General features: G+C 52.3%; 1 protein-coding gene across 1 annotated transcript in view; it reads left to right on the top strand.

The window, feature by feature from the left end:
* Positions 1-20,929, top strand: part of Lmf1 (lipase maturation factor 1) — an 85,805-nt gene that overhangs the window by 50,054 nt on the left and 14,822 nt on the right. The window contains exons 5-6 of the mRNA XM_059270284.1: positions 6,951-7,016; positions 20,216-20,383. Of these exons, the coding sequence (XP_059126267.1) occupies positions 6,951-7,016; positions 20,216-20,383 (234 nt within the window). The remainder of the gene's footprint in view (positions 1-6,950; positions 7,017-20,215; positions 20,384-20,929) is intronic.

The following is a 20,929-nucleotide window of genomic DNA, read 5'->3' as shown; positions in this document are numbered from 1 at the left end:
AGGGCTGACCTCTGACTCTGCTCAGAGACATCGCGGGAATCTTTGGACCCCATGTCTCCTGTGTCATGACCTTTGATCCCCAATTGCAGGCCTTTGATATAGCTGTCCCAGGCTGGCCCCTGACAGCCTCTTTGGGTCCCTATTCAACTGCTATTTGTCTCACACAGCCCATGACCCTCAGAGGCTTTAAAAAAGCATAATACCCCAGCACAGGCAGGGGCTTTTCAGAACCCTCTCATCCGTTCCTAGCAGTCCATCAAAGGTTATCATGCATAGGTAGGTGTTGAGGTCCTTTTCAAAGGGCATGGTGCAAAAACCTTACAGCTCTACTCATTTCTATTCTCAAGTGCTTTTTTTTTTTTTTTTTTTTTTTTTTTGCATCAGGCTGTGTCCTCCATGCTCACGTGTACAGACCATGTGGATGCAGGTGGCACAATGCTACTGAATCACATGATGCTTGACAACAAGGAGATGGTGAAATGGACCTGTCCTGAGAGTCATCGGGAAATCTAGTCCATCTGGGGGGTTCATAGCTAAGAGAGGCCCAGAACTTCCAGAAAGGAAAATGATTTCACAGAGAGGCAGATTGTTCTAAGTATTTACGAAGGAGCTGCACTTTTGAAGGTAGTAACAAGCTGTAGTAGAAGTAGTTACTGTTTTCACACACATCTCCCAGTTAACCCCTTAGACCAGGACTCCGTTTGAAGTGTGTGGTAGTGGTGTTTTGGTAAAACCATACTGTAAGTCCTTAGGTATCCAGGGCTTGGTGTACTCTAGCCCTGGCCTGAGCTAGCCATTTCAGAAAGCTCTAGTCGTATGGACAAAGCTGCTTCTGTCGTTTTGAACTATGTCTTTCTGAAGGTTCTCAAAATGTAAAACTGCAGGCTCTACCTAGCTCGGGGCTGCCCTGAGCTTTGCTAAACTGAGGCTTATAACACACCTCTCTAGGGATTGTGTGCTGGGCCCATCTACCATTCATTCTCTCTCTCTCTCTCTCTCTCTCTCTCTCTCTCTCTCTCTCTCTCTCTCTCTCTCTCTCTCTCACACACACACACACACACACACACACACATGCCTCTCTCTAGGGATTGTGTGCTGGGCCCATCTATCATTCTCTATCATTCTCTCTCTCTCTCTCTCTCTCTCTCTCTCTCTCTCTCTGTATGTCACACACACACACACACACACACACACACACATGCAACCTGGTAGCATGTGGCTGTTTGCTTGGAGGCTGCATTTTCTCAATTCTTACATGAACAGATGGGCCTGCCCTGACACTTGTGGGAGTTTCTTTCCAGCCTGGAAGTGCCAGGTGATCATCACGCCCCAGGTCCCTCTGATCCCAAATCATCCCAGTGCCCAGTGCACACTGAGCAGGTGATTGTGTTTGCAAGTGAAAAGCTTTATCATCCCCACGGTGTGCAGAGCCCAGGGCACCTTCATTAGAGTGCCCCGTTGACCGAACTCTCAGTGTCACAAAGGGTTTCACACACTGGGCTTGCGCCTCGGGGTCTGCCGTCCCTTCCTAGCAGTGCTGGGGGGGGGGGGGGGGCACAGAGCCGATCCAGGAGAGGCCTGCAGGTCTGCAACTGTGTCCATGAGTGCTGCTGTACAAGGAAGGGGACCATGGGCTGTGCCCTGCATGTCTGGAGACAGGTGGGTCCAGAGAAGCTGTAGAGGCTGCACTTACATCGCGTGGGCCGGGGGTGTGGGGGGTGCGGCTTGAGATTGGATGGGTGCAGTCACTCCAGTGCTGACATGCAATGTGTGCTCCCAACACAGCTTGCAGAGCTCATGGGCATTCCCATCAGGAATTCAGCTCTGGCAAGCAGGGAGTGGCCCCACCAGATGCCCAGTGCCCCATGCCTAGTTGCCTTTGAGATGCCACCATAGCTCTAGACCCCATCAAGCCCTTGAGGGAATACAGAGGGACTTCAGGCCACAGGCCTCTTCCACCAAGCCAGAGGGATAGGCATCCAAAGCAGATTCGTGCTGTGGCTCTTCCGGCACGGTGGTTTCCATTGCCAAGCAGGAGTTTTTATGAAGCAGAGTTGCGATCTGGATCCTCCGGACAGGAACACACTCATCCCCACTCCCTGTGAGGCCAAGGTATCTTCCATCCGCCTGGAATATTCCAGCATCTTGGTGCTCTCCTTCCCAGGCTGAAAGCAAGGGGGTCATAGGAGACTGCAGGTCACTGGGCTCCCTCTAGGTCTGGCATGCTAAGGCCCGTCTGTGCCATTTTTTTCCTAAATTAATTTTGGGCTGAAAAAGGCTCAAAGAAGGCTTTGTTCCTCTGACACTCTGAAAGAAAGACCCGTGGGAAGTCTGACATCTGCAGCAGGAGCGAGTGGATGGGTGGAGCTCGAACGCCCTCCGCTCCTGAAGAACGCCTCAGGTTTCTAAGTGTCTCATCTCAGCTTCGAGTTTGAGTGACATTCTAATTATTTTGTTTTTTTCTTCTTTTCCTGGTGTGAGTCTCCAAAGAGTCCCTCTCTCTCAGGTTCTGAGGGATGCAGAGCATTGTGCGGCTCATGGACGTCGAGGTTAGCCCTAATGGTGGCGCTCGCTTCCCTGCGCAGTAGGTGTGAGCTTTGGCAGCTGCCAGTGGTTCCACTTGACGGACACACTTCTGCAGCCTTGCAGAGCTGGGAGTGGTCAGGCACCAGACAGACAGACCTGCCCGGCAGCACTGTGTTCCTATGACCATGGCTGTACAGGACAGGGACTTCCGCTGGACGCCACCCCCAGAGCTTACAGCCTGAGTGTTTTTGTTTCCCAAGAGGTAACTTGGTTGTCAGAGTAACTCATGCAGCGAGTCTTTAAATAGAGTGCTCCCAGGAGGCAGTGCACAGTTCAACTCCCTGCAGTGCGCACAGCTCCCCTGTGGTGTCGGGATTGCGGGGAGCCCTGTGGGGCCTGTGACACCCTGGAGACGTTGCTTCTGAACAGAGTGCTCCCTCTAAAACCAGACTTCACGAGTAGGCACCCATTAGGTAGTGTCACATGTGAGCACTCACATGGTCCCATAGGTGCTGAGCTAAGCTTACCCTGTCTCCTGGGTGTCAGTGGCTACATTTGAACACTGTTCTTAAGGGGACTCAGGCCAGCATCTCTATGTGGCCACAGCCGCTTTTGGCCTTCATATCAGATCTACTGATTAGCCTGCCTCCTGGGCTCCCTCTGGGAGTGTGTCTAGGATTAGATATGTCTCTCTTCCCATACAACCCCACCTACCCAGGTTACCTTGCTTGGGTAGCTCCAGTAGCCATTGCTGACCCCACAGCAGCCAGAGGACTGGACAGGCAACTCATGTACCACCAGTCCCTGTTGAGATCCTCAGCTGTCCCACATCCTCCCCATGTGAGAAGGTTGTTTGTGTTGATCTCAGCATGTCTGGGAAGGTGCGGTTTATTTCAGTGTGCTAGATTTTGTTAGAAAGACTGTTGGAGGCCCAGACTAACCCATTCAGCCAGTGGGCAGCAGCCCCAGCCTTGCTGAGAGGTCTGGTCACCCAACCTTGTGACCTCCCCATGGATCATGGGCTTTCTGAGCAGCCATAATAAGTGCCACTTGCCGTCTAGTGAACCTCACACTCTCCACCAATGTCCTGGTCTAGGTTCTGTGGGACTTCCTGGCTCCCCATGTTGACCTCTCATTTTCCTCTCTGCTCTAGACACATGAGTCCTTAGCAAGCCTCCCACCTACCATCCCGGCGTCCCCAGGCCACTCTCCCATTCCTTCTGTGGCAGTCCCGGGCCTCTCCAGGGATACCACTGTCTTAGTTAGTTTCAGTTTCTGGGATAAAACACCATGACCAAAAGCAGCCTGGGGAGGAAGGGGTTATTTCGTCTTACACTTGGAGATAACAGTCTATCATCACTAAGGGAAGTCAGAGTAGGAACTCAAGCCAGGCGGGAACCTGTTGGTAGGAATAAATGCAGAGGCTACAGAGGAGTCCTGCTCACTGGCTTGCTCTTCATGGCTTGCTCAGCCTGCTTACTTAGAGCACCCAGTACCAACAACCCAGGGGTGGCACTGACCACAGTGACCTGGGCCTTCCCACATCAATCATCAGCCAAGAAAGTGTACCATGGGCTGACCCATGGGCCAGTCTGGTGAAGGAACTTTCTCAATTGAGGTTGCCTTTTTCAAAATGATACTAGCTTGTGTCAAGATGACATAAAACTAGCCAGCACACCCTCTCCTGAGGCTGTCTCTGTCACCCCATCATCCACTTGCAAGCACAAATCCTGATCCCTGGTGAGATGATGTGAACAGGGGACTCATATCTCCTGATCTCCCTGTGAAGGGCACCATTGTAAATGCTATAAATGCCCTGATAAAAGAGTCCCCAGAGAAGTCCTTCACCATCTCTCCACCCTGTGAGCTATCATGGGAGGCTAGTTGTTTATGATTCCGAAGTGGACCCTTGATAGGCCTCTTCACTTTGGATTTCCAGTCCCCAGATTGAGAAATAAATTTCTGTTTTTTTATTCGTCACTTATCTGCCACTTTGTCATAGCATCTTAAGACCCCTTTTGGCCTTTCTTCTCTGCCTCTCTGATGGACCTGCCTCTTCTCCCTCCTGCACTAGGATGCGGCTTCTTCTATGCCCACCCAGACCTCATTGGCACTCAGTTCAGGTCTGCAAGCTTATGGTAGATTGATGGTGGGTGGACCAGTGAGTAGATGAATTTTGGACTGGTGGCTGATAGGTGGGTGATTAGGTGAATGGTGTGTGGATAGATGATGGGTGGGTAGGTGGATAATGAGCAGGGATGGTGTGTGGGTAGATGGATGATGGGTTAAATGGATGGTGGATAAACAGTTGATGGGTGGATGATGGTGGATGGATAGTGTATAAATATGTGATGGGTAGATGGATGGATAGTGGTGGATGGACCAAAGGAACTTTCCAGGGACAGTTGGAGTACAGGAACTATCACCTCAGAAAATTGTTATTTACTCTGTCTCCTCACCTTCTCTCTCAGCGAGTGTGGAAATGACAGGCCTTGGAGTTGAGTCTCTGTGTCAAGCTAAGGTTTTAGTTCTTTGCTCCTGGTTTACAAGCGAGTCACTTGACCCTGGCTTTCCTGAGAGACAGTGGGCAGGCCCAGGTAATACGTGTAGGCAGGATGTGGGGGTGGCTGAGGCGGAGCCATGGGGACCACTGCTGGCTGCTCCTCCCACTCCCAGCCGTTCTGCCTAAGGTCTCATCTGAGTCACGGGAGCTCCTCTGGAGACTTCTCCCTCCAGTGCTCAGTATCCTCAGAACTGGGCACGTTCCGCTCATGGGGAGACCCTGCCAGCCTGAGCCTGGGCTTCCCATCAACACTGCTCATCAGCAGGAGCAGCCACGTGATGTGGAAGCACATTTCCGTCCCCCACTGAAACTTTTGAACCTTCTGAGGTGCTGACTAGCCTTCCCTCAATGGCATCCTGGGTACCTGCAGTGTGAGGTCTCTACCTTTGGATGCAGCTCCTTCATTAAAGACAACTGGGGATGGCGCTCGCCTTTAACCCCAGCACTCGGGAGGCAGAGCCAGGCAGATCTCTGTAAGTTCGAGGCCAGCCTGCTATATAGAGCGAGTTCCAGGACAGGCTCTAAAGCTACACAGAGAAACCCTGTCTCGAAAAACAAACAAGCAAACAAAAAAGACATAACTGCATTATTGTGATAGTGTTGTATTGTTTGTGTGTGGTATGTGTATAGGTATATGTTGGGGTGCATTGTGGGGGAATAGGGGGTATTCAAACATGCTAACTGATATGGGTATCTTCTATCACACTACACCTTATTTTTCTGAGACACCGTCTCTTACTGAACCTGTAGCTCACAAATTAGCTTGGCTAGCCAGTGAGCCTCCAGGATCCTCTTGTCTCTGCCTCTCAGAGTTGGCATTACAGATGGGTACCACTGCATCCAGAGTTTTTAGTGGATGTTGAGGATCCAGTTTCAGATCCTAATGCTTGTGCTATAAGCACTTTACTCACCAAGCCATCTCCTCAGCCCGTTTGCTTTTTTCTGTGTGTGTGTGTGTGTGTGTGTGTGTGTATGTATGTGTGTGTCTATGTATGTGTGTGTGTGTATGTATGTGTGTGTATGTATGTGTGTGTATGTATATGTGTGTGTATGTAGGTGTGTATGTGTGTGTGTATGTATGTGTGTGTATGTATGTGTGTGTATGTATGTGTGTGTATGTGTGTGTGTGTATGTATGTGTGTGTGTGTATGTGTGTGTGTGTATGTGTGTGTGTGTGTGTGTGTAGGTGCATATGTGCATGAGGTTGTACACACATGCCTACATGTGGAGGCCGTAGGACAACCTTGAGTGTCATCCTCAGGATGCCGTCCACCTCCTTTGAGACAGGATCCCTCGTTGGCTTGGAGCTCACCGAGTAGGCTAGACTGGCTGGCCAGTGTCTGTCTGTCTCCCCTCCCCAGCACTGGGATTGCAAATGTGCGCCACCATTGCCAGCTTTTTATGTGGGTCGTGAGCATAGAACTCGGGCCCTTGTGCTTCAAGCACTTTACTAAGTGAGCTGCCCCCCTAACTCCCCAAAGAACCATTTTAAGGAAAGTGCAGAATGGTCCATGGGTGCGGTTTAGTGACTGCTTAAAATGGGCGAGGTCCCGGGTTCCATCCCCAACATACCATCCCAGAGTAACGCAGGCCCTGACTGTGTAGAGGGTGACAGTCCTTCTGTGGGCATGTTGGCTTTTGGTCCTCAGGAGGAGCCTGCGTGTGCTTATCATAAAGCTGTTTGGATTTTACCTCCCGGAGAACTTCCCACAGAAAGAGGCCCCTCCCTATTCTTTGAAGCACAGCAACCTAGCCTTGGAGGATGGGTGACTTCTCATCCCCAGAAATGAATCCTGTTTGGGGTCCCTGTGTCTCAACCACTAGCCCATGACTGATGCCGTCCTCTGTCTTGCCTCTGCAGGGCCTAATCAAGATCCGTGGGGACAAGTGCTGGCTGGACCTGACCTGCATGGACTTCCACTATGAGGTGAGCATGGACCAGGCTGTGGCCAAAGCTGTGCGCTGCTCTCAAAAGTTCTTCCATCCCTCCTTTCTCTGGGCTGGGGGCGGGTCACCAGGTGGTTTATAGAGAGTCTCCTCCTGCTGGGCTGGTTCCTCTGGTTATCTGGTTCCCTTTTTCTGCTCAGGCCTCCCTCTAGGCCAGGCTAGGCCCCATCCTGGGAGCTGCAGCTCTGGCTGTCTCTCCTGCAGGTTCAGGGTGAGACTACTCTATGTAGCTTCTGCTGTGCTTGGGCTCTCAAAGACAATTATCCCAGGCACCGGGCCAATGCGGACCCTTGGCCCAGGTCTCTGTCCCTCAAAACAGCCTGCCCTTACAGATACTCATGCACTTGTGTTGGAGATGAGGTCAGGAACAGCTTTATCCCGAAAATTAATCCAAGGGCATGTGACACTGTGGTGGTGTCCATCTGCCCATCACACTAAGCTGGGAGAACTGGAAATCTTGCGTGTGTCTCACACTCCTTTCTTCTCCCTGCCCCAGCCCACACTGCCCACTGCTGGAGACTAGCAGTTAGTTACTGCCTTCTCTCCATTGAGAGCTGTGGGTGCCAGTCTCTACCTTTGTCGTATTTTAGTACTGAGTCTAGACACACACGTCCTCTAACCACTGAAGACACTAAGCCATGCAGCTGCTCCTCTGGTGTGCTCATTGCTGTCAATCAGCTGGAGGGATGCCCTGGCTGCTGTGGTTAACCAGGATGTCTAGACTTTATTTTTTAAGGTCTTGAGAGTCCCCATGCTATCATTCCCATCTATCCCTGAAATCCTGTCTCTGCTTGACTAAGGACCCCACAATCTTCTCTTTCCTGTGGTGGGGTTTCCACCCTCTGTAAGTGCCAGAGAGGAAAGCATGTTCAGCCTTGCAGTGACAGGAGAGCAGCCATTAGAATGAGTGGCTGGCTGTATGCAGTGAGCTATTTGCACATACAGGCCGTGGCACAGAGGGTGGGTCCGTCGGTGAAGCCTGGGCTTCCCCTGTCCGTCAGGTAGCAGCATCTTACTAAGATGGTCCCACACCCGCACAGCGTGGTGGGTGTCAGTGCTGTGGACACAGGTCACCTGCAGGTTAGCACTGGCAGGTCCAGGAACTATCTGAATGCAGAGTTCATGGGGAGCTGATGCATCAGTGTCTCCTTAACACAGAGCCACATGAGGCCCGTTCTGCAGAACCACCACATGCTGGAGCCTGTACATCCTGTATCATGCATCTCATTATAAACCCGGGCCCACTCAAGAGCTGAAACATCTCAGTTCCCTGTCCCCTTCCCCAGGGCCTGGCCAAGCACATATGAGGCAGGGATCACATCACATCCATAGAAGCCCCATGGCCACTGCTGCACTCTGACTGGTGAAGGTCGGCTGTGAAGGCTCCTGAGCCTAATGGCTGATTTGGAGTATGATAGGCCAGGTGGGGGAAAGGGATCCCCTCACCTTATGGGTCAGGCTGACAGACTGGTGTTCTGTCCATGCATGGCCAGTGGACAGGGCATGCCACTAGCTAGCCTAGAGATGCTAAAAATTCCTCCAACCCCAATTCTTCCCGGTTAAGGATTAACCCAGGCATGGCACAGTGTACTTGAGGAGAAGCAGAGGGTGCCTGTCAGGGCCCCAGCATCAGAGGGGGCTGCTGGCACGGAGGCCAGAGCTGGGGGTGGCTGGCTTTGGAACAGAGCCAGACCCAACTGACCTGGGCTGTGATAGGAGGGCATAATAGGGAGAAGGCCCTCCCCACAGAGTAGAGCAGTCTCTCCCCGGTGGCTACCGCACAGTGCCTTGTCTCGGAGCTGTGTTTCCTCGGGCTCCATAGTTGGCATCCGGCTGAGCAGAGGCCAGCTTTATGGTTAGAACTCAACAGTCTGTGATGACTGTCCATGTGGGCATCTACACCTGTGTTTTTGCCACTACAGTTCACAGGCAACAGTGAAGACTAGGGAAGGAAGGCCTAGCTGGATTCAGGCAAAAACATCAAGGGCAGGTCCTCCATCTCATCCCTGCAGAGACATGGACAGCAGAGGGAATGCAGCTATGCATGTGAGCTGGGCCAATGCCAGTGCCAGGCCAGGCCTTGTGGAACCAGTGTTTATGGATGGGTTAAACTGTGGCCCTTGAGCTCCGGGAGACCATAGTCTCGACCTGACTGTGTCCAGAGACAGCTATCATCACTAGCAGCAAGTCCTGGGTGGTCTATACCCTCCATTCAGTTTGCCTAGAAGCTGGGGTTCCCATAGCCGTGTTCAGTCAAATGGCATATAGATCAGCTCATAGAAAGAACTCGGGGGCCGTTTTGTTGAGATTCTGTTTATTATGAAGTAAACATTTGGGAAAGGCCAAAGGGAAGATACGTGGTCTCTCTGGTTCCCTCCTGAAGCTTCAGCATCCTGGCTTGAGCATGCTGACCTGATTCACTGTGTGGGCATGGCTAAAGAACTTACTGTTGGGACTGGTAGTCATAGCCAGCTCCAGCACTGACCCTGGGGTCTGGTGAGCAGAAAACTCATGGCAGGAATCTCTGTGACCAACCTCCTGCAGGAGTGGCATCATCAGCATGGATTTCTGGTGGATAACAGAAGATGGATACCACCAATGCCACCCATTCTAGAGGTTTCGGGAGCTGTGGGCCCCAAACCCAGACAAAGGCCAAGTATAGATGTTCCTTGACTATATAACAGGGCCATGTCCTGTTGGAAGCATGGGATTACAACCAGCCTTCCACATAGCACAGCTGGGTGTCACAGCTGACCATGTGCTGTAGTTCACCTTCACAACATTAGAGAGGAGCCTGTCTGTCATTCATGACCAGCCCAGGAAACTGCCCGGGGATGGTTTCTACTGAGCATCTGTCACACACACCATTGTAAGGTGAAAAGGACCCTAAGCTGGTGATCTTAATGTTCTTTCCATATCATGAAAGCTCCAAGCCCAGCCCACCTGCAGCCATACCACCCATGACATTCTCCACATGCTCTTCTGCTTGATATCAGACACCCCGTCCCTGGCAGGCAGGAGGACATGCCATGTGACTTCACAGGCTATAGCCTGGAAGAGACTGGTGGGTCCCTGGGCCCTGCTGCTTACTGCAGCGCTGTCCTCAAATATGGCTCTCACGAGGTGCCTGCTGTGACCACCGATCACTGTTCAGCAAGCCCTGGAGCTCTGCTCCATGTTGGTGTGTGCACAACGCGGGTGCCGTGATATAGCCACACAAACAGCCTCCCCAAGCATGTCCTCTGCTGGAGCACCATTGGAAACCCTGCCAAGAAGCTCGGGGCCCTGCCCACAGTGTGACAGTCACAGTCCACTGTGTGCAGCATCCAGAGGATGCTGTGAGATGCCATGGCCTACAGCACTTGCTGGTGGAGGCATAAACACGGGTCACTCAGAGCAGCTGTGTGTCACACGCAGGGAGTGCAGTCACATTTGGGTATTCGCCTCTGACCAGCGTGAATGCACCCAAAACTTTCAACAGCAGAATGCCTCCATTTCTCACATTCAGACCTGGAGTTGGGCGTGTCCCTTGTAGAAAAAGCTTCACCCTACAGCTTCCCAGCTAAGTCTTAGCAAGGATGGATACCTTTTGGTTCACTCAGCTGTTGGAAGATGTTCTGGCCTGCGCACGGTTACCCATAGAGGACTGTACTTGCCTCTGTCCCTCTCCCTCTCTCCCTTTTTCTCTCTTCCTCTTTCTCATTCCTCCTCCTCCCCTTTATCTGTCTCTCCCTCTCGCTCTCTCTGTCTCTGCCCACCCCTCCTCGTTTTCTCGTTCTCTCTCCCCTCCTTCCCCTGCCTTGCTCAGGGCAACATGAATGAGGTAATAGAAGTCTGCACTGTTGCTCTGCTGAGCTGACCTTTAATCCAGGGAAATAAATCACTTTCAGCTCCCATTATTGGTGAAGCCCCGCAGCCTCGGCATGCACAAAGGAAGCCTTTGTGCGGCATTACTTGTTTGTAAGTTAGAGTGTCAAGCCCATGGTAGGAGCAGCTGATGTCACCTCCACCGTGGTCAGCACAACGCGGGTGCCATGATTATGCCTGGGAACTGGCAGGCCGGGCAGAGTCCGTGGGTGTGTTGGTGCACGTCCCTGCGTGTCTACATATGTGTTCTGTAACATGCATGTATTGGTACACATGTATATTAGGGCAGTGTACCTGATGCAGGTGTGGACAGACTGCGGCATGAGCCCGAGGACCTGGGCTCTGCGGCTTTCTTCCCTGCTCCTCCATTCCTCTGACTAGGAACGGAGTCTGTGCCCACAGGCGGCTTTGTTTAGCATTGCTATAGTTTCTCCTCTCTCTCTCTTGAGAGTAGGAGGTTTCATTTCCTGTGTAGGTTTCCTATCTCTAAAGATGGGAACGATGGCCCCAGGTTGCTGCAAGGATAGCACTAATCTCTAGGGTGCCAAGTACTTATGTGGGCATGTGTCTCAGATGCTTCCCCGGCACCGGGAGCTGGGGCAGCCCAGCCTGAAGATGCCATCTGCCAGTCCCTCAGCAGGAGTTGGGAGGAGTGCACCCTGGGAAGGAAGGATCCGAGGGTGCTACCTCTCACACAGAATACCTCCACGGCCCTGGCTTCCAGGAAGCCTGCTGGTCAGCTGTAACTGAGGAACGGGAGGACTCCAGTCAGATAAGGCTGGGCCCCCCATGATAGGAACGGGTGCTCGGCTGGGCTGAGGCTGTTTCTTTCCCTCTGTTGATCTGTTTCCTCTTGACCTGAACAGTGGTTTAAGGGGTGGGTGTGTCTCCACACTGGCCACTCCCTCCATGCAGGGCTCACTGTCATCTTGTCGTCCCTCTTGGTCTTTCAGCGCAAGGTAGGTGCTCTCAAAGACTTTGGGAAGCCATAGACTGGCCTGTCCCTGGCAAAGCCCTGTGGGCGCATGAAGGCCCAAGTCGTCCCTTCCATTCTTTTAAACAAACTGCTGCTTCCAAGAGTTCAGGAAGCAACGTCGTGAGATGCCTGCACCACGGAGCATTTCAAAAGCCCGAGTTACAGAAGTTACAGTCCAGCGGGTAAAGGTGCTTACACCAAGTCTGACGACTTGGGTTCCGTCCTCAGAACGACACAGAAAGAACAGACTTCCTCAGCTTGTCCTCAGGTCGCCATGTGCACTGTGGCGTCTTCATGTGCACACACATTAAATAAACGTAAAGCATTTTGAATGGTGGTGTCAGCCCTTAAGGACCACTGCCTCGCCTGGCAGCGGTGGTGCACGCCTTTAATCCCGGCACTCAGAGGCAGAGCTAGAACTCTGTGAGTTCAAGGCCAGCCTGGTCTACAGAGTGAGATCCAGGACAGGCACCAAAACAACACGGAGAAAAAAAAAAAAGAACCACTGCCTCAGGCATTGGGAGGGGAAAGACTGTCATCTGAAGACAGGTCACACACGTTTAGGAGGATAAGTTTAATTCTGTTGCTGGAGATTTGCGGAGATCTCATGCTCTCTCTCCCTCTCATCCTTTTACCTCAGACATGATAGCAGCCCTCTAAGAGCTCAGACTTGGTGAGACTGTATGCCCCAGTCCCCACGACCCACAGGAACACCCACCGGGTTCCCATCCAAAGAGCTCAGCCTCCTGGCCACAGGCCTCGGCCCCCCTGAGCTTGTGGATTCTGGCTGTCTGTAGAGTGTCCACTGGAGAAAGGTTCCTGCTCCACTGGGAGATCGGGGCTCTGGACCCTCAGTGCTTCTACTTAACACGTCTTCTTGGTACCTGTTCAGCATCTGTTTTCTCCTGCTGGTCAGCACGACACTATTTCCCTTGCCAAACTACAAGTGGCAGTCCATGACTGGGTGGATACCCGATCAAGAGAAGCCACTTACCTCATGGGCCAGGCTGTGTGCCACGAACTCACAGGGAGCCATCCCCTGTAATTCGGAACACCCCTTTGACTTGATCCACGCCCCCTTGGTACATCCTCGGTGCAAGAGCCCATGCCTGCAGCTCTTGTAGGAAGGAGCAAGCCCCTGTGGTCGCTCCTGGCGCTACCACATGTGAGGGGAGCTGAGGATGCATGGCACGAGTCCCTGTCAGACCATCTCGGCATAGCCTCAGGCCCCGAGCATGGCGGAGACATCTGCCACTCAGCCTCCCCAGCTGTCCTCCCACTCCTTCTCCCTCGCCCAAGGCCCAGGAAGGCCCTGTACTTGGGGCCGCTGACTGCAAGCCAGCACCCACTGGCCTGGCTGCTTCCCAGGCTTCTGTGACCAGCATCTCTCATCCATCCCTCAGAGCTCATAGACACGTGCCAGGCCTGTGGCTGGAGTTGCTCCCACTAACTCAACACCACAGAGTCCAGCACCACCTTTCCTCCTGCCTCCAGAACTCACCTCGTGTGGGGCTCCAGCCGTCAGATTCTGCTTCTCATTGCATCTGGGAGACACACACTATCAGCTGTCTTGGGCTGTAATTGGACGAGGGTCACTGAATGCCCTGCAATTTAGGGGCCCACTGATCTGGGGATCATTTGTACCAAGGTTGAACATTCCCCACGAAAGCTGTAAATGTTAACTTTGTGGAAGCTAACTGTTGCATTCAGTGGCCTGGTTGCTGTGCCTTGTGTGCGTGTCCACTGTCAGTTTCCTTGACTTGGAAGAAATTGTTTTATATGTGTCCTGGGCTTGTACGTGTCAGGGCCCCAGGCACAGCCTGGCTGGGCTCCAACCTCAGAGCAGTTTCTTCGGGCTGCAGAGTCGGGCCTGTGCCCTATGTCACTGGGAAGGACAAGCCACCAGACCAGGGTCCAGGAGTGGCAGCCTTGCATCTCCAAGTTACCTTCTATGGTGATTTCCACCCTTTTCCTAAGGGACAAGCCACCAAAGACAAGCGGGTAGAAGGTCTTGGGGCCACTGCTGTCATGGCAGAGGTGAGGACAGAAACGCCCAGACTGTTCCTCTGACTTGGTGACACTATCCCAAGTGGCTGCGAGCAATACGTGAGAACTTTCCAGATCTCTTTCTCCTATTGGTTTCTCATTTAATTCTTTTACTGTCAGGGAGAATGCTTTACACACACGCCTTCAGTCTTTTAAAACTTGTCTGTTTTTTAAAAATTCCTTTAGTGACGGAGTACTTGGTTCATCTTATTGGGCATTAGAGAGTCTGGGTGAGACAGTGGTCGTCAAGATGGCCTTGGTTGGTCAGTTGGTGGTGTTTCCCAGCTCCTCTGCACACTTCCTAATTCTCTGTCTGCTGGTATCAAATATGTGTGCGCATGTACACACACACACACACACACTCAGACTGAAATCTCCCGTTAAAACTGGATGTCCATAAGCATGTGCAGTCCCCTCCCCTTTGCTTGGTGTGTTTGGAGCTGTGTTGCTCAGGGCATAAGCGTAGGCGCTGGTGTGCTCGTGCATTGGCGCTGGTGTGCTCTCACGTTGGTGCTGGTGTGCTCGTGCATTGGCGCTGGTGTGCTCGTGCATTGGCGCTGGTGTGCTCTCACGTTGGTGCTGGTGTGCTCGCGGGTGCCGTCAGCAGCCTCTTCTTCCCTGATCTTTCCCTTGCTCCCTCTGCTTTGTCCCCCACTCTGCCCCAGCTTGCCTGTGACGGTGCCTTCGTGGTGGCTCCTCCCCCTTACCTCTTAGCCCTGCATCTGTCCTCGCATTTGGAGTCCCTGCTGGTGGGCAGCATGTCGCCGGGTCTGATTTGTTTACCCAGTCTGACAGATTCTGCTTTGACCCTTAGACCACTGTTCAGGCTGAACTCTTGGGGACAGACATGTCTATCTGTCACCTCACTGTTGGTTTTCTCTTTCTACCATCTATTCTTTACCCCCTTTTTTCATATTTGTCTGACTTCGTGCGGGTTCATTGAATATTTGAATATTTTTGTGGCTCTTATCTCCTTTTTGACCAGCTATAACTCTAACTCTGTGTTCATTTGGCTCCTTATTCATTGTCTGGCTTGTTAGCTTTAACTTCGTGTCACTCTTTGTTATTTTATTTCTGTGGTCATTTTAGAATTTATACTATGTACCTGTGTGTGTGTGTGTGTGTGTGTGTGTGTGTGTGTGTGCATGCGCGCACGCTCTGTGCACAGGCATATGTACACACGTACACATGTACACACACACACACACACACACACACATCCATGCATGTCTAAGACATAATGGATGAGTGTCCACCTCGGTTCACCTTCAAGTGATTTAAAACTTGTGAACAAACTTGACGGAGTTCCACCACCAGCGCCCCACTGCCCGCTGCCCCTGTCAAACATGTGCTTTTATACATTGTGAACTATATGTTGTTTGATATTCACATCTTCCAAAGATATTTAATTAAGGGCCAGTGAGATGGCCCAGCAGGTAAAAGCACTTGCCCAGCAAGCCTGACGACCTGAGTTCAATCCCCAAAACCCCAGTGGAAGGAGAGAACTGACTCTAGAAAGTTAATCCTCTGACCTTCACATGTGTGCTGTAGTGTATACATACACATACACACACACACAAATAATCAAATAGTTATGGTTTTGTTTTTTGTTGTTGTTGTTTTTCAAGACAGGGTTACTCTGTGTAGCCCTGGCTGTCCTGGCACTCACTCTGTAGACCAGGCTGGCCTCAAACTCAGAGATCCACTTGCCTCTGCCTCCCAAGCTCTAGGATTAAAGGCATGCATCACCACTGCCCGGCTTAATAAAATAGTTTTTAAAGATAACTAAAGTAGGGAGCAGCCTGAGCTCATCAGTAGGCTCACAGACTCGACTTTTCTTCTATCTCCCGGTTTTCTTCACCTTCTCATGGCATGGCTTACAGAAGATGGACTCTCTCTGCACGCTGCTGCCTGATGCTGTCTTTATTTCCCCTGGAGTTCAGAACTCTAGGCCGACAGCCTAGTGCCCTAAGGGTGTTCTGTGTCTCCTCGCTTTTGTCATTCCCCAGGAGGAATCCGTGTCTGCTTCTCTGTAGCACATCTTCATTCTGTTGGCCTCGAGATTTTTCTCTTTACCACGAATCTCGAACAGTTTGATAAGGGGGTGTCATTTTCTTCCTGCTTCTTATGCCTCAGGTCTGCGGAGGGTTTTGTGTATTTGTGGGTTTTCAGGGTTCATCACATTTGAGAAATGTTTCACATACCCTCGTCTGGGGATCGGATTACCCGTGTGTGATGCTGCCTAAAGTTGTCCCTCGGGCCGCTGGTGCTCGCTCTCTCCAGTTTTCTTTGTGCGGCTCCCTCTCAGCTTCCACCGCTGTCTCCATACACACACCCTTTTCCTCTTCAGACTCTTCTGCTGATCAGCCCGTCACATGCCCTTTTAATGGTGTAAATGTAAATTCTTTGCCGGTTAGCTTTTGTGTGATTTCTGTATCGCTTTGCAGTTTCCATGGGAATTATACAGAACATCCTGAAGTGGTTTACACCAGGCTCGCCTCACGCAGTAGCACGCTCGTGAGCACTCTGCTCCCTGTCCTGCCCTCAGTTGTTGGTGCCTCGGAATTATGTCTTTATATGCTTGAAGCCAGTTTGCGCTAACAGAATTGTAAATGTGTTAGTCTCTAGCTACGCGAAAACAAAACGTGGGATCACGAGCCACGGTTCCCGTAACGCTGCTTTTAGACTAATAATGGCTTTTAAAATACACGTCTGTTCCTCATACAGAAAACAAAGTGGGGCCGTAAATCTGCTGCAGCCACAGAAACTTTTTTTTTTTTTTTTTTTTTGGTTTTTCGAGACAGGGTTTCTCTGTGTAGCTTTGTGCCTTTGCTGGAACTCACTTGGTAGTCCAGGCTGGCCTCGAACTCACAGAGATCCGCCTGCCTCTGTCTCCCGAGTGCTGGGATTAAAGGCGTGCGCGCCACCACCGCCCGGCCACAGAAACTTTTGAATTTGAAGGGATCTTTTTTCCCTCCGAGGGCCCTGTGATGTGATGTTCCAGGTTCTTGGAGGCTCTGTTTTACACTGTGTAAGGCAGGACTACCCACACATCAGGTGAAGGCCAGCCCAGTGTGCCACGGTCTCCACTACCCCTCAGAACATCAGGGCCACACCTTGTGGCTGTCCACACAGCAGCATGACCTACACACAGCAGAGTGAACTTCCTCCTATGGAGGTGGCCTTCCTTACAGCAGGGAGACCCTTGTCACATGGAAACAATATTCCTCAGAGTGGAGTAACCTTCCTCACAGCCAAATGACCTTCTTCACAATGTGTGGCCTTCCTCATATGGAGGTCATATGGAGGTAGCTTGTCTCACAGTGGGGTATCCTTCATCCAGCTTCATGGCTTCATCTGGCCATGAGAATCTCTTGCCTGTGTTCTTTTGGTGAAGACAAGTCCAGTGGCCAACTGGGGCTTGAGGAAAGAGGACACAGACTCTCTTCTCAGATGGTCAGTTGGGTGCACATCTGCTGGTAGATACTCTCTGTGGTAATCTGTACCACAGAGAAAGCCACGTGGCCTCCTGTGGCTCACAGTGCTTTGGTCATCCTTCCGTGAGCGCCTTTACTGCTCACATTTCCTTCTCCTTCACCCCCAGTCACCCTGGGATGTGGGAAGCAGCCGGCAGGCAGTGCTCAGCACGGTAAGGACGCCCATGGCACAGCTTCCAGACCTTCCACCCCTGCCCAGAGGTGCCCACCATGTTGGGTCTCGGTCTCCAAGAGCCAATCACCGTGATCCGTAGGCTGCTGGTCTGCTCTGCTTCTGGGACGTGGTGGCCTTGTTTGTGCTGAGGCCTTCCTAGCAGTATAAGTCATTTCATGGAAGAGCTTGGCACTGTCGCCTCCACATTCCCCAGTGGTAAGCAGTATTCAGGTGTAAGAGAGGCCGCGTACCCATCACAACCTAGACCTGCCGAAGGCACACACGCACCACCTTCCTGAGAGCTCCAGGTGGGGCCAGTACACAGACGGCCAGGGGCTGGCCAATAGTGACGGCTGTGGCAGGCAAAGTCTCAGTGATCAAGTCAACATGTGGCACTTGAGAGGTGTAAGAAATTTGTCCTCCAGATGGCAATAAGGTCTTCCCTTCGCAGTCGCCCCCAAGCCTGTGATCTTCTGTCTCCGGGGGAGGAGGCAGACTGTTCTGTTCTCTGGCCATTCTCAGCAGGGACCACTGCAAGAACACCACAGAGCTGTGTCTCCCTAAGATGTGCCCCCTCGGATCCCCAGCTAGGCACCTTCACCCCCTGGGCCTCCCGGTGTTTTTCTTACTTAAGATGGCCTCTTTGTAGAGCACATGTGTGAACTGGCCTAAGGTCTGGCCTACGCCGTCCGTGCCCATGGAAACCCTTCATCACTGCTGTCTAATGAGCCATCGTGCTGGGCCTCGGCGGGCTGCGGTGTCAGCGGCTCTCCGTGCTCTCTCTGCTTTATGGGGTGCAATGTTGCCACCCTCACCACAGTCACACTTACCCACTCCCAGCTTTCGTGCAAACAGAAATGAGCCTTGTCCCCGGCACGGTAAGCAGAGAGACTGCAGCCCTCCCCTGTGGTGCGGCCTTCAGAAAAGAGTGGCCCACCTTGTCAGGAAGGCCAGCAGCGTTCATTGCTCGCTCGCTAATCTGCCTTCTGTATCATTACTCTCATTTTTTTCTGGTATAGGAAACCACAAGGGCTGCGGTAGGGGGCTTCTTCCTGTAGAATCCAATTCCTAGTTCCCTAGCAACTGCCTCACGGAGTTTGTGTCGACCCCTGGCTGAGCTGAGGTCACTGCCCGAGTCCCGGTGTTTCACTCTTGGTAGTACATCGTCGTGCAAGCTGATGGACACTGTGCAAATCTGAAACACAGTGACTTTGCGGGCACTGTGACTTACCGACCTGAGGTGGGCTCTTTGCCAGTCCTGGACTCGTGTGCCAGTGTGCATGCGGCCATGTCCACCCTCCCCCAGTCTCCTGATTTCCTACCCTTTCTGGAACATCTGGGAGTTTCAAGGGCCGGAGGCTGTGACAGTCCAGTGCTAGGTGAAGTCTGCACTGCTCCATCCTTAGACTCTGCAAACGGTGCCTCCAAGTCCAAGGGATGTGGAGGTTGACACCCATTCCCAGAATCTGCCCATCAGGGGACAGTGACAGGGGCTACAGCAGCCCAGGGTGGGGGCAGCAAGCCAAGTGAGTCTCGTCTTCTGGTCCTGTTGGAGTGATGAATCTGGGAGAGAGTAAAGGGTCTCCAGCTGAAGAGAAGGGTGGATCTGGCAGACAGAGATCTTGCAGTGACCTCTGTCTCCTGGCACAGGGCTACGGGGTCACTTTGCTTCGACCAGTTGCTTATTCTGTTGGCAAACAGTTAAAAGAGGGGAGGTGATGCCCCCCCACAGAGCTAGGTTGAGGGTGGCCTGAAGCATCCTTAAATGAAAAGCTTGGCTTCTGTCCTGTCCTACTAAGCTGTTTATTTTTCTTGTGATCACATGGATGGTTCAAGTAGCAGGGGCCCTGCATGGGGTGGAGCAGGGCCCATGTAGGAGCCGGGGGCTTGGGGAGAGGTGTCCTTCTGGCAGGGGCTCCACACCTATGAAGGTGGGGTGGTGAGTTGACAAGTAGGTTCCTTAAGTGCCCCATGGCCAAGGTGAACTCCCAAGGGGACTGTGCCTAGGAAGAGGCGAAGTACCAAGCTCTGTCCTCCGAGCATCACTTCAGCCCCTTCTCCGCCTCCCTTTACTTCCTGCTCCTGTTTGTTCAGGGCCACTGCTACTGTGACCCTTATCCCCTGACTCCAGTTCCCTATGCGCAAGCCCATTTCCTGTGTAACAAGCCCCCGTGGATCTGCAGGAGCCCCTGAGAGGGCAAAAGGACCCCAGGGCCCATGGAGCCTGGCAGGGGGTGGGAGACTTGAGGTGGACTGTGAGTATGGGTGGCAGGCTATTGGCAACTCAGTGAGCCATGAGCCCCAGGCAGCTGCCACCCACAGTTCCTCTGGTGCCTGGGGGCAGCAGGCTGGTTCTTGAATCTTCGATACTTCATCTGTTCACAAGTGTTTAAAGATGTCTCCTTCAACTGGAGTTTACACTTTTGCCTATAGATAGTAAGGGTTTAAAACAGAACAACAAAAAAAAAACCTTGCTTTTGCTTCAAAAATAGCCTGCCCACAGAAGTCCTCCAGCCCCAGGGGGCGGGGCCAGTTGCACATGCACAGGGCTGGAGAACAGATGGTTTCTTCATAGCCAGGGCAGTACCACCCTGCCCAGCCAATGTTGGTAATTCAGAAGCCCCTTTCTGTCCCCACAGACTCAGCCAGTGCCCAACCCGATGGCCTACTACCTGCACAGGTCACCCTGGTGGTTCCATCACTTTGAGACACTCAGCAACCACTTCCTAGAACTCCTCGTACCTTTCTTCCTGTTCCTCGGGCGCCGGATGTGCATTCTTCACGGGGTGCTGCAGATCCTTTTCCAGGTAGGCTGTGCCAAGGTGCCACCACTTGGGGTCCCCATGTTTCTACAGAAGACAAGAGACTGCTTTCTTTCTGTGTTCACACCAGGGCCGTGGGGAGAGGTCTCACCAGCTCCATCTCATCCCCTGCAGGGGCCCCACTCCATCTGATCCAGGCTGGATTCCTGGGTCCCCTTCCCAGCTTCCATGAGCCTGTGGTGGTGTCTGGTTACCCTCAGAAAGCTGCCTGCAGGCAGCAACACAGACCTTGCTCAGGCACACCTCAGCCCCACATAGACACTCCCTCCGTTCTTGAATCCAACCCTAAAATGTTAAGTGTCTTTCTATATGTCGACATAAGTCTACCAGGAATTGGGGCGAGTTGTTTAAGACAGGGTCTTGCCATGTAGCCCTGACTGGCCTAGAACTTGTGGTCCTTCTGCCTCTACTTCCTGAGAGCTGATGTTACGGACATGGGCCTCTATGCCTCACCTTCTTTTTGCTTTTTGAATCAGGGTCTCAGTAAGTTGTCCAGGCTGCCCTTGAACTTGCTCCTCCTTCCTCAGCCTC

This window comes from Peromyscus eremicus, chromosome 8a (assembly GCF_949786415.1).
Source record: "Peromyscus eremicus chromosome 8a, PerEre_H2_v1, whole genome shotgun sequence".
NCBI lineage: Eukaryota > Metazoa > Chordata > Mammalia > Rodentia > Cricetidae > Peromyscus > Peromyscus eremicus.
Note: the sequence above shows the minus strand (reverse complement) of the source record. Positions and strands in the feature narration are given on the sequence as shown.